The 15,226-nt window shown below is 42.3% G+C and overlaps 1 protein-coding gene and 11 non-coding genes across 12 annotated transcripts; 2 read left to right on the top strand and 10 right to left on the bottom strand.

The window, feature by feature from the left end:
* Positions 1–581: 581 nt before the first annotated feature.
* trnam-cau (transfer RNA methionine (anticodon CAU)) lies at positions 582–654 on the bottom strand. The gene has a single exon. It is a non-coding gene; the product is annotated as a tRNA-Met (tRNA).
* Positions 655–871: 217 nt separating this feature from the next.
* Positions 872–944, bottom strand: trnar-ucg (transfer RNA arginine (anticodon UCG)). Its single transcript has one exon. It is a non-coding gene; the product is annotated as a tRNA-Arg (tRNA).
* Positions 945–1,195: 251 nt separating this feature from the next.
* trnam-cau (transfer RNA methionine (anticodon CAU)) lies at positions 1,196–1,268 on the bottom strand. Its single transcript has one exon. It is a non-coding gene; the product is annotated as a tRNA-Met (tRNA).
* A 538-nt stretch (positions 1,269–1,806) lies between these two features.
* Positions 1,807–1,879, bottom strand: trnam-cau (transfer RNA methionine (anticodon CAU)). Its single transcript has one exon. It is a non-coding gene; the product is annotated as a tRNA-Met (tRNA).
* Positions 1,880–2,433: 554 nt separating this feature from the next.
* Positions 2,434–2,506, bottom strand: trnam-cau (transfer RNA methionine (anticodon CAU)). Its single transcript has one exon. It is a non-coding gene; the product is annotated as a tRNA-Met (tRNA).
* Positions 2,507–3,097: 591 nt separating this feature from the next.
* On the bottom strand, positions 3,098–3,170 carry trnar-ucg (transfer RNA arginine (anticodon UCG)). The gene has a single exon. It is a non-coding gene; the product is annotated as a tRNA-Arg (tRNA).
* Positions 3,171–3,915: 745 nt separating this feature from the next.
* trnam-cau (transfer RNA methionine (anticodon CAU)) lies at positions 3,916–3,988 on the bottom strand. The gene has a single exon. It is a non-coding gene; the product is annotated as a tRNA-Met (tRNA).
* Positions 3,989–4,197: 209 nt separating this feature from the next.
* Positions 4,198–4,270, bottom strand: trnar-ucg (transfer RNA arginine (anticodon UCG)). Its single transcript has one exon. It is a non-coding gene; the product is annotated as a tRNA-Arg (tRNA).
* Positions 4,271–4,538: 268 nt separating this feature from the next.
* On the bottom strand, positions 4,539–4,611 carry trnam-cau (transfer RNA methionine (anticodon CAU)). The gene has a single exon. It is a non-coding gene; the product is annotated as a tRNA-Met (tRNA).
* Positions 4,612–5,155: 544 nt separating this feature from the next.
* Positions 5,156–5,228, bottom strand: trnam-cau (transfer RNA methionine (anticodon CAU)). Its single transcript has one exon. It is a non-coding gene; the product is annotated as a tRNA-Met (tRNA).
* A 1,484-nt stretch (positions 5,229–6,712) lies between these two features.
* On the top strand, positions 6,713–12,745 carry nop58 (NOP58 ribonucleoprotein homolog (yeast)). The gene is made up of 14 exons (XM_086036678.1): positions 6,713–6,927; positions 7,397–7,473; positions 7,984–8,036; positions 8,277–8,401; positions 8,482–8,618; positions 8,823–8,887; positions 10,191–10,471; positions 10,667–10,793; positions 10,984–11,147; positions 11,250–11,384; positions 11,801–11,862; positions 11,972–12,123; positions 12,207–12,325; positions 12,397–12,745. The coding sequence occupies exons 1-14, from the start codon at positions 6,883–6,885 to the stop codon at positions 12,445–12,447; spliced, it is 1,593 nt and encodes a 530-aa protein (XP_085892804.1). The 5' UTR covers positions 6,713–6,882; the 3' UTR covers positions 12,448–12,745.
* On the top strand, positions 10,516–10,599 carry LOC147153846 (small nucleolar RNA SNORD11B). The gene has a single exon (XR_015089719.1). It is a non-coding gene; the product is annotated as a small nucleolar RNA SNORD11B (small nucleolar RNA).
* Positions 12,746–15,226: the final 2,481 nt, after the last annotated feature.

Below are 15,226 nucleotides of genomic sequence, written 5' to 3' on the forward strand. Positions count from 1 at the left end.
CTCGACATTCACAGAAAGCAAAAATGTTTTGTCTTTTTTAGGCCTTCTTAGTTTAAGGTTTTCCTATACACCAATATGTAAAGAAATTGGGATGTTACAAGAAAGAATACATGCCTCGTGTGAGAATTGAACTCACGACCTTCAGATTATGAGACAGACGCGCTACCTAATTGTTGCTTTACTCTGTAAGTGACTTTTGGGAGAGTGTAAAGTGACGTTGGTGTTATCCCAAATTGCTAAATACAACCACGAAGGGACTTGAACTCTCAATCTGATCCGAAGTCAGACGCCTTATCCATTAGGCCACATGGTCTGGTTTAGCCCTTTCTGCGTGTCATTGCCGGATGTCAATATACAATCTGAGGCTGGCGCCCTATGTGCATTGTATTATGTGCGCTTCTTTCTTATAGTTTTATGGGTTGATTGTTAGCGCAGTAGGTAGCACTTCAGTTTTATAATCTGATGGAAAGATTGATGTTCACAGAAAGCAGAAATGTTTTGTCTTTTTCAGACCTTCTCAATTTAAGGATGTCCGATACACCATGTTGTAAAGTAATTGGGGTGTTACAAGAAAGTACACATGCCTCGTGTGAGGATTGAACTCACGACCTTCAGATTATGAGACTGACGCGCTACCTACTGCGCTAACAAGGCTACAAGATACGAACATATGTTTATGTTGGTGTACGTTAGTATGTGATAGCCAACATTGCGGCGGAGAGAATTGTTAGCCAAAGAGTTGACGTGTTTCTTTAAGATGCAAGTATTGTGGGAGAAAGTGACGATATAAATCTTGAGTTGATGCTTTACTCTGTAAGTGACTTTTTGGAGAGCGTAACGTGACGTTGGTGTTAGCCCAAATTGCTAAAGACAACCACGAAGGGACTCGAACCCTCAATCTTCTGATCCGAAGTCAGACGCCTTATCCATTAGGCCACATAGTCTGGTTTTGCCCTTTCTGTGTGTTATTGCCGGATGTCAACATACAATCTGAGGGCGCGCAATGTGTGCTTCTTTCTTATAGTTTTATGGGTTGGTTGTTAGCGCAGTAGGTAGCACTTCAGTTTTATAATCTGATGGAAAGATTGATGTTCACAGAAAGCAGAAATGTTTTGTCTTTTTCAGACCTTCTCAGTTTAAGGATGTCTGATACACCATGTTGTAAAGTAATTGGGGTGTTACAAGAAAGTACACATGCCTCGTGTGAGGATTGAACTCACGACCTTCAGATTATGAGACTGATGCGCTACCTACTGCGCTAACAAGGCTACAAGATATGAACATATGTTTATGTTGGTGTACATTAGTATGTGATAGCCAGCGGAGAATTGTTAGCCAAAGAGTTGACGTGTTTCTTTAAGATGCAAGTATTGTGGGAGAAAGTGACGATATAAATCTTGAGTTGTTGCTTTACTCTGTAAGTGACTTTTTGTAGAGTGTAAAGTGACGTTGGTGTTATCCCAAATTGCTAAAGACAACCACGAAGGGACTCGAACCCTCAATCTTCTGATCTGAAGTCAGACGCCTTATCCATTAGGTCATATGGTCTGGTTTAGCCCTTCCTGCGTGTCATTGCCGGATGTCAATACACAATCTGAGGGCGCACTATGTGCGTTTCTTTCTTGTTACTTATAGTTTTATGGGTTGATTGTTAGCGCAGGAGGTAGCACTTCAGTTTTATAATCTGATGGAAAGATTGATGTTCACAGAAAGCAGAAATGTTTTGTCTTTTTCAGACCTTCTCAGTTTAAGGATGTCCGATACACCATGTTCTAAAGTAATTGGGGTGTTACAAGAAAGCACACATGCCTCGTGTGAGGATTGAACTCACGAACTTCAGATTATGAGACTGACGTGCTACCTACTGCGCTAACAAGGCTACATGATACGAACATATGTTTAAGTTGTTGTACGTTAGTAAGTGATAGCCAACCGGCGGAGAGAATTGTTAGCCAAAGACTTGACATGTTTCTTTAAGATGCAAGTATTGTGGGAGAAAGTGACGATATAAATCTTGAGTTGTTGCTTTACTCTGTAAGTGACTTTTGGGAGAGTGTAAAGTGACGTTGGTGTTATCCCAAATTGCTAAAGACAACCACGAAGGGACTCGAACTCTCAATCTTCTGATCCGAAGTCAGGCGCCTTATCCATTAGGCCACATGGTCTGGTTTAGTCCTCTCTGCGTGTCATTGCCGGATGTCAATATACAATCTGAGGCTGGCGGCCTATGTGCATTGTATTATGTCTGCTTCTTTCTTATTGTTTTATGGGGGCCTTGTTAGCGCAGTAGCTTGCACTTGAGTTTCACAATCTGATGGAAAGCTCAATGTTGACAGAGAGCAGAAATGTTTTGTCTTTTTTAGACCTTCTCAGTTTAAGGTGTTCTTATAAACCAATATGTAAAGAAATTGTGATGTTACAAGAAAGAATACATGCTTCGTGTGAGGATTGAACTCACGACCTTCAGATTATGAGACTGACGCGCTACCTACTGCGCTAGCAAGGCTACATGATAGAAACACATGTTTGTGTTGGTGTACGTTAGTATGTGATAGCCAACGTATTGCGGCGGAGAGAATTGTTAGCCAAAGAGTTGACGTGTTTCTTTAAGATGCAACTATTGTGGGAGAAAGTGACGATATAAACCTTGAATTGTTGCTTTACTCTGTAAGTGACTTTTTGGAGAGCGTAAAGTGACGTTGGTGTTAGCCCAAATTGCTAAAGACAACCACGAAAGGACTCGAACCGTCAATTTTCTGATCCGAAGTCAGACTCCTTAGCCATTAGGCCACATAGTCTGGTTTTGCCCTTTCTGCGTGTCATTGCCGGATGTCAACATACAATCTGAGGGCGCGCAATGTGTGCTTCTTTCTTATAGTTTTATGGGTTGATTGTTAGCGCAGTAGGTAGCACTTCAGCTTTATAATCTGATGGAAAGATTGATGTTCACAGAAAGCAGAAATGTTTTGTCTTTTTATTGTGTTTATTTTTATTGTGGGAGAAAGTGACGATATAAATCTTGAGTTGTTGCTTTACTCTGTAAGTGACTTTTTGGAGAGTGTAAAGTAACGTTGGTGTTATCCCAAATTGCTAAAGACAACCACGAAGGGACTCGAACCCTCAATCTTCTGATCCGAAGTCAGACGCCTTATCCATTAGGCCACATGGTCTGGTTGTGCCCTTTCTGCGTGTCATTGCCGGATGTCAATATACAATCTGAGGCTGGCGCCCTATGTGCATTGTATTATGTCTGCCTCTTTCTTGTTACTTATAGTTTTATGGGGGCCTTGTTCGCGCAGTAGCTAGCACTTCCATTTCATAATCTGATGGAAAGCTCGACGTTCACAGAACGCAAAAATGTTTTGTCTTTTTTAGGCCTTCTTAGTTTAAGGTTGTCCTATACACCAATATGTAAAGAAATTGGGATGTTACAAGAAAGAATACATGCCTCGTGTGAGAATTGAACTCACGACCTTCAGATTATGAGACAGACGCGCTACCTAATTGTTGCTTTACTCTGTAAGTGACTTTTGGGAGAGTGTAAAGTGACGTTGGTGTTATCCCAAATTGCTAAATACAACCACGAAGGGACTTGAACTCTCAATCTGATCCGAAGTCAGACGCCTTATCCATTAGGCCACATGGTCTGGTTTAGCCCTTTCTGCGTGTCATTGCCGGATGTCAATATACAATCTGAGGCTGGCGCCCTATGTGCATTGTATTATGTGCGCTTCTTTCTTATAGTTTTATGGGTTGATTGTTAGCGCAGTAGGTAGCACTTCAGTTTTATAATCTGATGGAAATATTGATGTTCACAGAAAGCAGAAATGTTTTGTCTTTTTCAGACCTTCTCAATTTAAGGATGTCCGATACACCATGTTGTAAGGTAATTGGGGTGTTACAAGAAAGTACACATGCCTCGTGTGAGGATTGAACTCACGACCTTCAGATTATGAGACTGACGCGCTACCTACTGCGCTAACAAGGCTACAAGATACGGACATATGTTTATGTTGGTGTTCGTTAATATGTGATAGCCAACGGAGAGAATTGTTAGCCAAAGAGTTGACGTGTTTCTTTAAGATGCAAGTATTGTGGGAGAAAGTGACGATATAAATCTTGAGTTGTTGCTTTACTCTGTAAGTGACTTTTTGGAGAGTGCGAAGTGACGTTGGTGTTATACCAAATTGCTAAAGACAACCACGAAGGGACTTGAACCCTCAATCTTCTGATTCGAAGTCAGACGCCTTATCCATTAGGCCACATGGTCTGGTTGTACCCTTTCTGCGTGTCATTGCCAGATGTCAATATACAATCTGAGGCTGGCGCCCTATGTGCATTGTATTATGTCTGCTTCTTTCTTATTGTTTTATGGGGGCCTTGTTAGCGCAGTAGCTTGGACTTGAGTTTCACAATCTGATGGAAAGCTCAATGTTCACAGAGAGCAGAAATGTTTTGTCTTTTTTAGACCTTCTCAGTTTAAGGTGTTCCTATACACCAATATGTAAAGAAATTGTGATGGTACAAGAAAGAATACATGCCTCGTGTGAGGATTGAACTCAAGACCTTCAGATTATGAGACTGACGCGCTACCTACTGCGCTAACAAGGCTACAAGATACGAAGATATGTTTATGTTGGTGTACGTTAGTATGTGATAGCCAACCGGCGGAGAGAATCGTTAGCCAAAGAGTTGACGTGTTTCTTTAAGATGCAAGTATTGTGGGAGAAAGTGACGATATAAATCTTGAGTTGTTGCTTTACTCTGTAAGTGACTTTTTGGAGAGCGTGAAGTGACGTTGGTGTTAGCCCACATTGCTGAAGACAACCACGAAGGGACTCGAGCCCTCAATCTTCTGATCTGAAGTCAGATGCCTTATCCATTAGGCCACATGGTTTGGTTTTGCACTTTCTCCGTCTCATTGCCGGATGTCAATATACAATCTGAGGGTGCAGTATGTGCGCTTCTTTCTTGTTACTTATAGTTTTATAGGTTGATTGTTAGCGCAGTAGGTAGCACTTCAGTTTTACAATCTGATGGAAAGATTGATGTTCACAGAAAGCAGAAATGTTTTGTCTTTTTCAGACGTTCTCAGTTTAAGGATGTCCGATACACCATGTTGCAATGTAATTGGGGTGTTACAAGAAAGCACACATGCCTCATGTGAGGATTGAACTCACGACCTTCAGATTATGAGACTGACGCGCTACCTACTGTGCTAACAAGGCTACATGATACAAATATATGTTTATGTTGGTGTACATTAGTATGTGATAGGCAACGAAGTATTGTGGCAGGGTATTGTTAGCCAAAGAGTTGACGTGTTTCTTTAAGATGCAAGTATTGTGGGAGAAAGTGACGATATAAATCTTGAATTGTTGTTTTTCTCTGTAAGTGACTTTTTGGAGAGCGTAAAGTGAATATACTTGAATATACTCCCGGACACAAGTTGTTTTGAAAGAATTCTAAAAAGAAGCCTTTCACCGAGTACGCAGAGATGAAATTCGTCCGACTCAAAAGCAAGATTGACGTTCACAGAAAGCATAAATATTTTGTCTTTTTCGGCCCTTCTCAGTTTAAAGTTGTTCTCCACACCAACAAGTAAAGAAATTGGGATGTTACGAGATAAACACCTTCCTCGGAGAGGAAACCTAATGCTGTGTGGAGAGTGAAGAAGAATAAATGTTGGGAAGTGAAGCGCAGTTCTCGTCTCTCTGATTACTTATTTTACTTTACAAGGAAAATACAACACCGTCAAGGCATAAAACGTCTTGTTGTGACTTGCTAGCAGGCCAAGTTTACCAAAGTGATTTCTACACTGGAATATCGATGGCCATTTTCATAAACTTCCCTTGCCATCAATTCCCAAAGGTTCTCTATGGGATTCAAATCAGTGGAACATGCAGGATGGTCCAAAATAAGTGATGTGATTCTCCCTCGTCCAAGTCCTCGCTTGACGAACTGCAGGGTTGTCCTATTGAAAACCCCAGCTGTTACCACACAGACAAGGGTCCTCAGTCATGAAGGATGCCTGCTGCAGCATCTGAACATAACGTTTGATGACCCTGCACCTCCTGAAGCTCCAGTGTTCCACTGAATGAAAAGCAGCAGGTCATGATTTTTTCTCATCAGAAAATCAAACTTTTCTCCACCTTTCAATGTCCCATGTTTGATGCTAAATAAAAAGGCAATGAAAACCAGATTGATTGATTGATTGAATATTGGTTTGTTTTATAGGTGCAGTTGTGAACGACTGTGTTGTGAGTTTTTACACAATACGCCAAAGGCAGCTAAATTCATGCTGCATTTTGGAATGAACTTTAAAACTATTTATTGTGCAAAACAAAATACAGGATTACATATATTGGAAGTCCACCGATAGTGTAGTGGTACACACGCTTGAGTTGTGTGCGCGCAGCGTGGGATCGATTCCCGCTCAGTGACAGTGTCTATGTGTGCCCTGCGACTGGCTGGCGACCAGTTCGGGGTGTAGTCTCCCTTCGCCCATTGACGGCTGGGATAGGCTCCAGCAACTCCCCGCGACCCTGTATAGGATAAGCGGTTTGGAAGATGACATGACATATATTGGATGCGTGCGGGGGGCGGGGATAATTATCAGTCTTTTCTAATCTACAGATTTAAAAAATCAAGAACGGATTTGTCGTCGTTCAGTTACATGTTTGTCCTATAGGGGGCAGTAACATAATGCATTTCCCCCACGCGTGCAGTTTTCTTTGACCCGAAGAAGCTGCAGCAAGCGTGGTGTGCATTTTTCAGTCAGGAAACGCTGGCGTGGAACTACTTCACTAAACTTGGATGGAAATCGCTTAAAGTGAACCCAGGCTTTAAAAAAACAAGGAGCAATCGCCGCATGCTGTAAAAATGCTCGTCTTATTTGAAACTGCTGCCGGCTATGCCATTTTTAAAGTACGTCATCAAACCGTTCTTTTCCTATCTTCAGGCGTGTAGCAACGTGGGTTAGCTTACGTTAGCAATTTCATTAGCTGCTGAGATATTTTGTGGCTTCGATGGTTCCTTCATACGTGAACGATTGTATCTGATACTTAGATCAATGTAGCAGACTTCCAGCTGTAATCCGCCTTCTGTATTCGAAAGTCTGACATAGGACTTGTTAAAAGTTTCCAACATGCTGTCGGAAGGCCTCGCAGCCACGTGTGCGAGCTCATGTGCAACTGCAACGTATCGTAATAATACAGTTATTTAGATATCGTCATTAATTTTATGTATGTTAGGTTTCCTGTAGAGGCGTAGTTTATTTTCTCGCGGTATTTCTTATTTAGCAAAAACTTGTAGTTGTAGTTTTGGCTAACGTAGGGCTAACCTGACATATGCATGATGAGCCTTTCCAATTCAGATTTTTTTCCCCCCCTTCCAGGTTCTTGATGAATCCAAACTGCAGCAGGTCGACAGTTTGTACAAGGAGTTTGAGACTCCTGAAAAGGCAAATAAAATGTGAGTAATATGCCGAATGGGCGAGCTGGGGGCGTAGAACGCAGTGTTTCACAACCCTTATTGAACCAACTACATATTACAAACATCTCGCGGCACACCACCCAATAAAAATGAGGGAAAGAATTAGTGTTTGCTCGTATCTGTAAACTCAAAAGTCAGGTCATTCGTAAGTCAACGGACCACTGTCATTGTATGCTTATAATGAATACATGATTTGTACCGTCTTCCGTCTAGTGGAAGAGTTTAAATGCGCTCCACTTCGCAAATAAGCATTAGTTGTGGTAAGTACCGGTAATTGTAGGACTGCTTATGTGAAAATGTTTAATTTCTCACACACACCGACCCGATCATCTCTTATGATACACTAATATGCTTCTGTACAGTGGTTGGGAATCACGAGGCTAAGGAAATACAGCTTATCTCACGAAACGTTTTTAAAATCAATTTTAAGTTATTGTAATTCATGGTTAAGGTGAACGTTATGTTAATAGTCAATTATTGTTTTTTCAGTGTGAAATTAAAGCACTTCGAGAAGTTCCAGGACACGACTGAGGCCTTGGCAGGTAATTGACACACCCTGTTCTTCAGAGCTAAAGCAGGTTGCATATTTGGTCGGTGATGCATTTTAATTTTTCTGAGTTAATGGTGAAGTATATCTTACTCGTCACTACCCCTGAGACCACAAACTGCATATTTTTCACGAGATGACATTGAGTGAAGTAAGAGAGTTGACGATAAGACTGTATTTTCCAGAACCCTGTGCACCTTTTCATGAATGCGGTTTTGTTTACCTCTTCACTTAGCTGCCACTGCCCTCGTCGAGGGTAAAATTAGTAAAAGTTTGAAGAAAGTGCTAAAGAAGATGGTTGCTAAGGAGGCTCATGAGCAGCTGGCCATCAGTGATGCAAAACTAGGTGGCGTCATCAAGGTAAATAACTCAACCACCATATGGATGCTGGTCCTTAATTGGAGCATTGTTGGTAAGAATCACATTTCCCTTATTTTTAGGAAAAGCTGGACCTTAGTTGCATCCACAGCCCTGCTGTTGCTGAACTCATGAGGTGCATCAGGAGCCAGATGGAGGGCCTCATCTCGGGACTTCCGCCCCGGGAGATGAGCGCCATGTCCCTAGGCTTGGCTCACAGGTAGGCGACGATGCGCTTTTGGTGTCGCTGTGTCAACCGCTGTCTATGATTATACATTGCTGTCTGAAACACGCTGTAGATTTTCCTCAGCATTCGTCACTACCACTGAGGCAGCAGTTTCCCTCACGGGAAAGCCAAAAGTTAGGTTTTGGGATGTGCTGTGTTTCTCACCGTGTTTTTATGTTTATTTGCATGTGTTTTCAGTCTGTCCCGCTACAAGCTGAAGTTCAGCCCTGACAAGGTGGACACGATGATCGTGCAGGCTATATGTAAGTTTGGTTGGAGTTACTCAAGTCACATTTCACCAAGCAGCACAGATCAGTTCAGATTGCTGCAGTATGATGAGGAACGGTAAACTCATCTGACTTGTTTTAAGTGCTTGATCTCACTGAACTTTGAGGCTTTGGGTAGAATAGAACAGTGTTTTTCAAACTCTCGTCTTTACCACATTGTAGTACTCTACCATACCAGCAGGTAGCAGCAGCAGCAGGTAGCTACAGTAATTGTCTTTGTTTGGAGACAAACGAATTAGTGACACGTTTGTCCAAACAGGCCCATGTTTCACACCAAGTATCAATATGAAAATAAAGTATTATAAAATACTTTTTTCGTTAATTCCTAGTCACGATGTTATAGTATAACATCATTCTTCAATGTTAAAAAAATGCTTATATAAACCGTATAACACTTACATTGTTAAAATAAGATTTTTTTTTCACAATTTCTGCTGGTGGAGTGCCGTGGGATTTTTTTCAATGAAATGTGCCTTGAGTCAAAAATAGGGAAGCACTGAAATGCTGAAAATATGAAAGTAGCTAGTGGTCACACACACACACACACACACACACACACACACACACACACACACACACACACATTCATTATTTGCTTCAAAAGCAATGCTGCATTTGAATATATCTTTACACCTAGAACAAGTGTGAGGTGCGCTATTATTGCCTGCGTGAGTGCTATAATTGGACCCTGCGCAAAGCTCAGATGATTGGTCCAATTCGCAGAATGTTGCGGTAACTGGATTCATTTGCAATGTTGAGATCACAATGTCGCAAATTCCTGGAGGGGCTGCCAAGGATTTAAAAAGTGTTTTAATAGATTGAAAATGAGTGGGACGGATAAAACTACTATAATTTTTTTTTTTTTTTACTACAGTTTCTCAATATATTGTCATCCCATAAATTGCACGTCTGCGTCGGAACAAAATGGTTGAGCATGAATCCTAAAACGTCCATCTTTAAACGGGAGGATGTTTGAGGCATCATCCCTTCCGTTCAAAATTGTGTCATTAAACGGGAATAGTTTTACAAACTAACGAGCTGTTATACCATCATGTGAGTGACTGGTTGGTTGGACGATTGTTTTAAAGCCATTTCGAGCAACAACTCGATACCGTGATCAGCCTCACGAGACACTCCTTCCATGGCATAAATAGGGAGAATCCACACCTAAAATTTAGACCTGACAAAGCCTTTGGCAGGTTCACAACGGAAATGTATTGTTGTGGAAACAGACTTTCAGAGGCAACATGGTCATGTTGGTTTTTTGGGCTCTCCGCAGCTCTGTTGGACGACCTGGACAAGGAGCTGAACAATTACATCATGCGCTGCAGAGAGTGGTACGGCTGGCACTTCCCCGAGCTGGGGAAGGTCATCACCGACAACTTGGCCTACTGTAAGACAGTCTCCAAAATTGGCGACCGCACCAACGTGGCCGGCAGCGACCTATCGGACCTGCTCCCTGAGGAAATCGAGGCAGAGGTGAAGCTGGCGGCCGAGATCTCCATGGGAACCGAAGTCTCTGAGCAGGACATCAGTAACATCCGGCACCTGTGCGAACAGGTACGTGGTCCACGGCAATATTTGGATCGTTAGAAGGATGCTGGTGGCCTTGGTGATGATAACGACAAATGTCTTCCTCCCGAAATAGTCATGTGGGTTTTTCAGTCACTACCTCATCTGAATGGTCCCTCAGCTCTGTTCTCGACAGCCACTTCCCGTTTGTTTTCCTGAAAGAAAGTCTCCCTTTTTGTGCAGGTGATAGAAATTTCGGAGTACCGCACGCAGCTATACGACTACCTGAAGAACCGGATGATGGCGATTGCCCCCAATCTGACAGTGATGGTGGGCGAGTTGGTTGGCGCTCGTCTCATCTCGCACGCCGGTGAGTCACGTTGGAATTTCAGCACCAGTGTAAACTCGAGCGCTGACGATCATGACGCCACGTCAATTTGAACTGAAACATTTCTGATGGTTTTAAGTCACTACCTCTTCTGAGCTTTGAAAGTGGTCCCATTGGAGTAGCCCAGCCCAAGAGGCAGACGGCTCGCTCACTCACTCTTTGTGTGACCCAGGTTCGCTATTGAATCTGGCAAAGCACCCAGCCTCCACAGTTCAGATTCTGGGAGCCGAAAAGGCACTGTTCCGAGCGCTCAAGACCCGCAAGGACACGCCCAAGTACGGTCTCATCTACCACGCCTCTCTTGTGGGGCAGACCACTGCCAAGAACAAGGGCAAGGTACAGTCAAATGTTTTTTTTTTGTCCAAATCTCCAAAATGTTAGCAGCCAAAACAGAACTACCTGTTGGCTTGAAACAAATGTTTTTTTTTTTTTGTCCAGATCTCCAGAATGTTAGCAGCCAAAACATCCCTTGCCGTCCGCTACGATGCCCTCGGGGAAGACACAAACGCAGAAATGGGTGTGGAGAACCGAGCCAAACTGGAGGCCAGGTTGCGGCACTTGGAGGAGAAGGGAGTACGTTGAAACATGCCCTATTTTACCTGCGTCAAGCAGGCAGGATTGTTCCCATTGATCCGGGTTTCTTAGTTGTTTTGTTTGCATCCTCCCACCAGAGCAGTGGTTCTCAAACGTTTTACACCAACTAACACCTAAAGAATATTTTGTCCTCATGGCCATCATTTAAATACTGTAGCATAGTGTTCATCAAAAAATGAGACAGAGGTTATGTCTAAATGGCACAGTATATTTATTATCAATATCATTAATTGTAAGCCACTGTCACATTATGCACACACTGTGCTTGAATACAGGGGGGAAATGCTGAAATAATTCAATTAAATGTAGTGACTGTAGTGTGCCAAATATTTAGGCCTTGGCTAATGTTGTCATATGTAAGATGCGTACATTTTAAAGGCTCTGATATTCTTCAGATTCGAAGGATCAGTGGAACGGGAAAGGCCATAGCCCAGGCAGACAAATATATGCATAAAAGGTAAACAGTGTCATCATCGACGACACATTTCTCATTGCCTCCACACAATACGACCATGAACAATTACAACAATGCTCTGACAACCGCCCGACCACTCACCCCCAAACAGTGAAGTGAGACTATATGATCCGTCCGGGGATTCTTTGATCCCCTCCACTTCAAAGAAGAGGAAGTTTGAAGAGATGGAGGAAAAGGGGGAGGAGGAGCCTTCGTCTGCGGTGAAAGCCAAGAAGCCCAAAAAGGAACCAATAGCCGCAGCAGGTGGGTGGAGTAAGAACAACGTGCAATGTGATTGAATGGCTGTTTTTTGTTTAGTTTTAATCTGAATTTCAATTGTCTGACAGAGGAAGAAGGTGAAACTTCCACAGCTGCCACTGAAGAGTCCCCCAAGAAAAAGAAGAAAAAGAAGAAAGATAGCGCCGAGGAGCCAAAAGTGAAGGAGGAGAGCGTTGTGGTGGCAGAGGTACAAACTTGTCTTCAGCACTGCTTTTTCAGTTGAATGGATTTTTAATAATCCCAATTTTTCATATCTAGCCAACAGAGAAAAAGAAAAAGAAGAAAAAGATCAAGGAGGAGGAAGACTGAAAAGAACAATGTATATTTTAGTTTTTTTCCCTTTTTTTTTTTATCATGTGACTTTCTTTTTTTCTTTAAGTGGTCAAAGCTGTATTTAGTCCCCGATGATATTATTGTAACAACCGGTGTCTCATTTGTTACTGCAAATGGTTTGACTCTGAGGTTTGCCCAGACTGAAAAGAGTTACAGATAAATATTTTTAAATGTCCATGACTTAAGATTTTTGTAATGTATTTGAACAAATGTATCAGAATCCATTTTGGTGCAGACACAAATCCGAAGACTGCAATAAATACTGTGTATGGCAGTGAGGCCTTCTGACTTGCGTTGGCATGCTTGTGCTCAGGTGGTGACGCAGATGGGACCGGTTTCAAATGCGTGTCAGCGTGCAAAATATATATGTATTCTGTTCTACCTCTGGCTGTTTAAAGCGGAAATCAACCCAAACCTTTTTTTTTTTTTCCAAGAATATGTTCTAAGCAAACCCACTAGTTGAAATACAGCATTCTGAATAATATTGCATTTGTGGATTATAAATTCGTGACCTCGGGTTAATATTTTGTTTGTGGATTAAAAATTAGCGGCACGGTGATCGACTGGTTAGCACGTCCGCCTCACAGTGCAGAGGTCGTGGGTTCGAATCCAGACCCGCCCTTCCTGTGTAGAATTTGCATGTTCTCCCAGTACCTGCGTGTGTTTTCTCCAGGAACTCCGTTTTTTTCCCCACATTCCCCAAAAAATATGCATGGTAGGTTAATTGGACACTCTAAATTGCCCCTAGGTGTGATTGTGAGTGCGTATGTTTTATTTGTCTCTGTGTGCCCTGCGATTGGCTGGCAACCAGTTCAGGGTGTGTACCCCGCCTGCTGCCATAGGCTCCAGTACGCCGGCGACCCTTGTGAGGATAAGCGGATTGGATAATGGATGGATGAATTATAAATTAAGCAACAAAATGCACCCACTTTTAGCCATCTATGGGGGGTGGTCATTTTGTCACTTCTGTTGAATGAAGATCATATCGAAGTTGCTCAGGGCTCCGATAAAGACCAATCATGTCTCGTCCATTTTCTGAAGTTGAGCCATGATTGGTTATTACCTGAGCAGTTGTGATGTCATTTTCAGTCGACAGAAGTGACAAAATGGCCCCTGAGATGGCTAAAAAGGGGTGGGTTTTGCTGCTTAACTCATATTCCACAAATCCAGAATGCTCTGTTTCAACTCATGGGCCTGCTGGGAACATATTCTTGAAAATGTTTGGGTTGACTTCCTTTTAAGATATTCGTCCTGTTGGAAGGTGAACCTCCACCCGAGTCTTTTGCAGACTCCAGTTTTTGTCCAAGACTGCCTGGTCCAGCTGTCCTGTGCTATAGGGCAAAGCGTTTCTCACAACCTGATGCTGCCATGTTTCACAGTGGAGATGGTGTTCAGCGTAATGTGCATTGTCTGTCACACATGATCTACATGTGTACACAAGAGAAAAATATCTGAAAAAAAATCAAAATGGTAGTGGACTTAAAAAAAAACCCCACAAAACATTAAAATGGGAGCACAATGTTTTTAGAGCAACAGATATAGAAAGTAGATAAAAGGACAAACAAAAAATGCGCACTGTAAAGAAAGCTCAGTTACAGATGTCAAAGATAAACCTGCAAATATTTTGCCACAATTTGACACGGGTGTCAAATCAAGCCTGCCAGTGAGATTTTGTGTACGTGTGTGTATGTACAGTGGGAAAGCATTCAGACTCCTTAAAATTTTTCACTTTGTGTCATTATAGCTGTCTGCTAAAATTAAAAAAAAAAACATTTTATTTCTCATGAATGTGCACTAGGCATCCATTCGTGATAGATAAAAATCAGACATGTAGAAATTTTTGCAAATTCATTAACAAAAGAAAAACTGAAATATCATATGGTCGTAAGCATTCACACCCTTTGCCAAAAAAACTTAATATTTAACTCACATGTCTATTTCTTCTGCTCTTCCTTGAGATGGTTCTTCTCCTTTATTGGAGTCCAGCTGTGTTTAATTAAACTGTTTGGACTTGATTAGGAAAGGAACACACCGATGTAAGACCTTTACGGAGCCCCTAAGGTGACATGGAAGTAAAAAAAAACAAAAAAACTTTGCGAGATAGTTTTTTTTGCGAGGGAACGATTTATTTATTTTTGAAATACGTGGTTATGTACTTACGGGTCATCTTCCGGGTAAACAAAAGCAACAATGTGAGCGTTTTCAGCCGTGGGTGTGTTTAATGGAATTGCTTTGAAATTCGCTTGTAATACAAAGACCTAAAATCAGTTTTGGTGTTAATTCTAAGTGGTGTGGAGAAACCCAGGCACTGCTCATCATCTGCACAATCCCTACAGTGAAACGTGGTGCTGGGAGTATCATGTTGTGGGGGTGTTTTTTAGGTGCAGTTGCAATCGAAGGAAAGATGAATGCGGCCAAGTACAGAGAGAACGCGGAGGAAAACCTCTTCCAGAGTGCTCAGGACGTCAGACTGGGCCCTAGATTCACCTTTCAACAGGACAATGACACGAAGAACACAGCTATAATAACAAAGGCGAGGCTTCAGAACAACTCTGTGACCGTTGTTGACTGGCCCAGCCAGAGCCCTAATCTAAACCCGATTGAGCATCTTTGGAGAGACCTGAAAATGGCTGTCCAGTGTCCACCACCATTCACCATCCAACCTAACAGAACTGGAGAGGATCTGCAAGGAAGAATGGCAGAGGATCCCCAAAGACAGGTGTGAAAAACTTGTTGCATCATTCCCAAGAAGACT

Source organism: Filicampus tigris, chromosome 1 (assembly GCF_054856515.1).
Source record: "Filicampus tigris isolate MCC_2025a chromosome 1, RoL_Ftig_1.0, whole genome shotgun sequence".
In the NCBI taxonomy this organism is placed as follows: Eukaryota; Metazoa; Chordata; class Actinopteri; order Syngnathiformes; family Syngnathidae; genus Filicampus; species Filicampus tigris.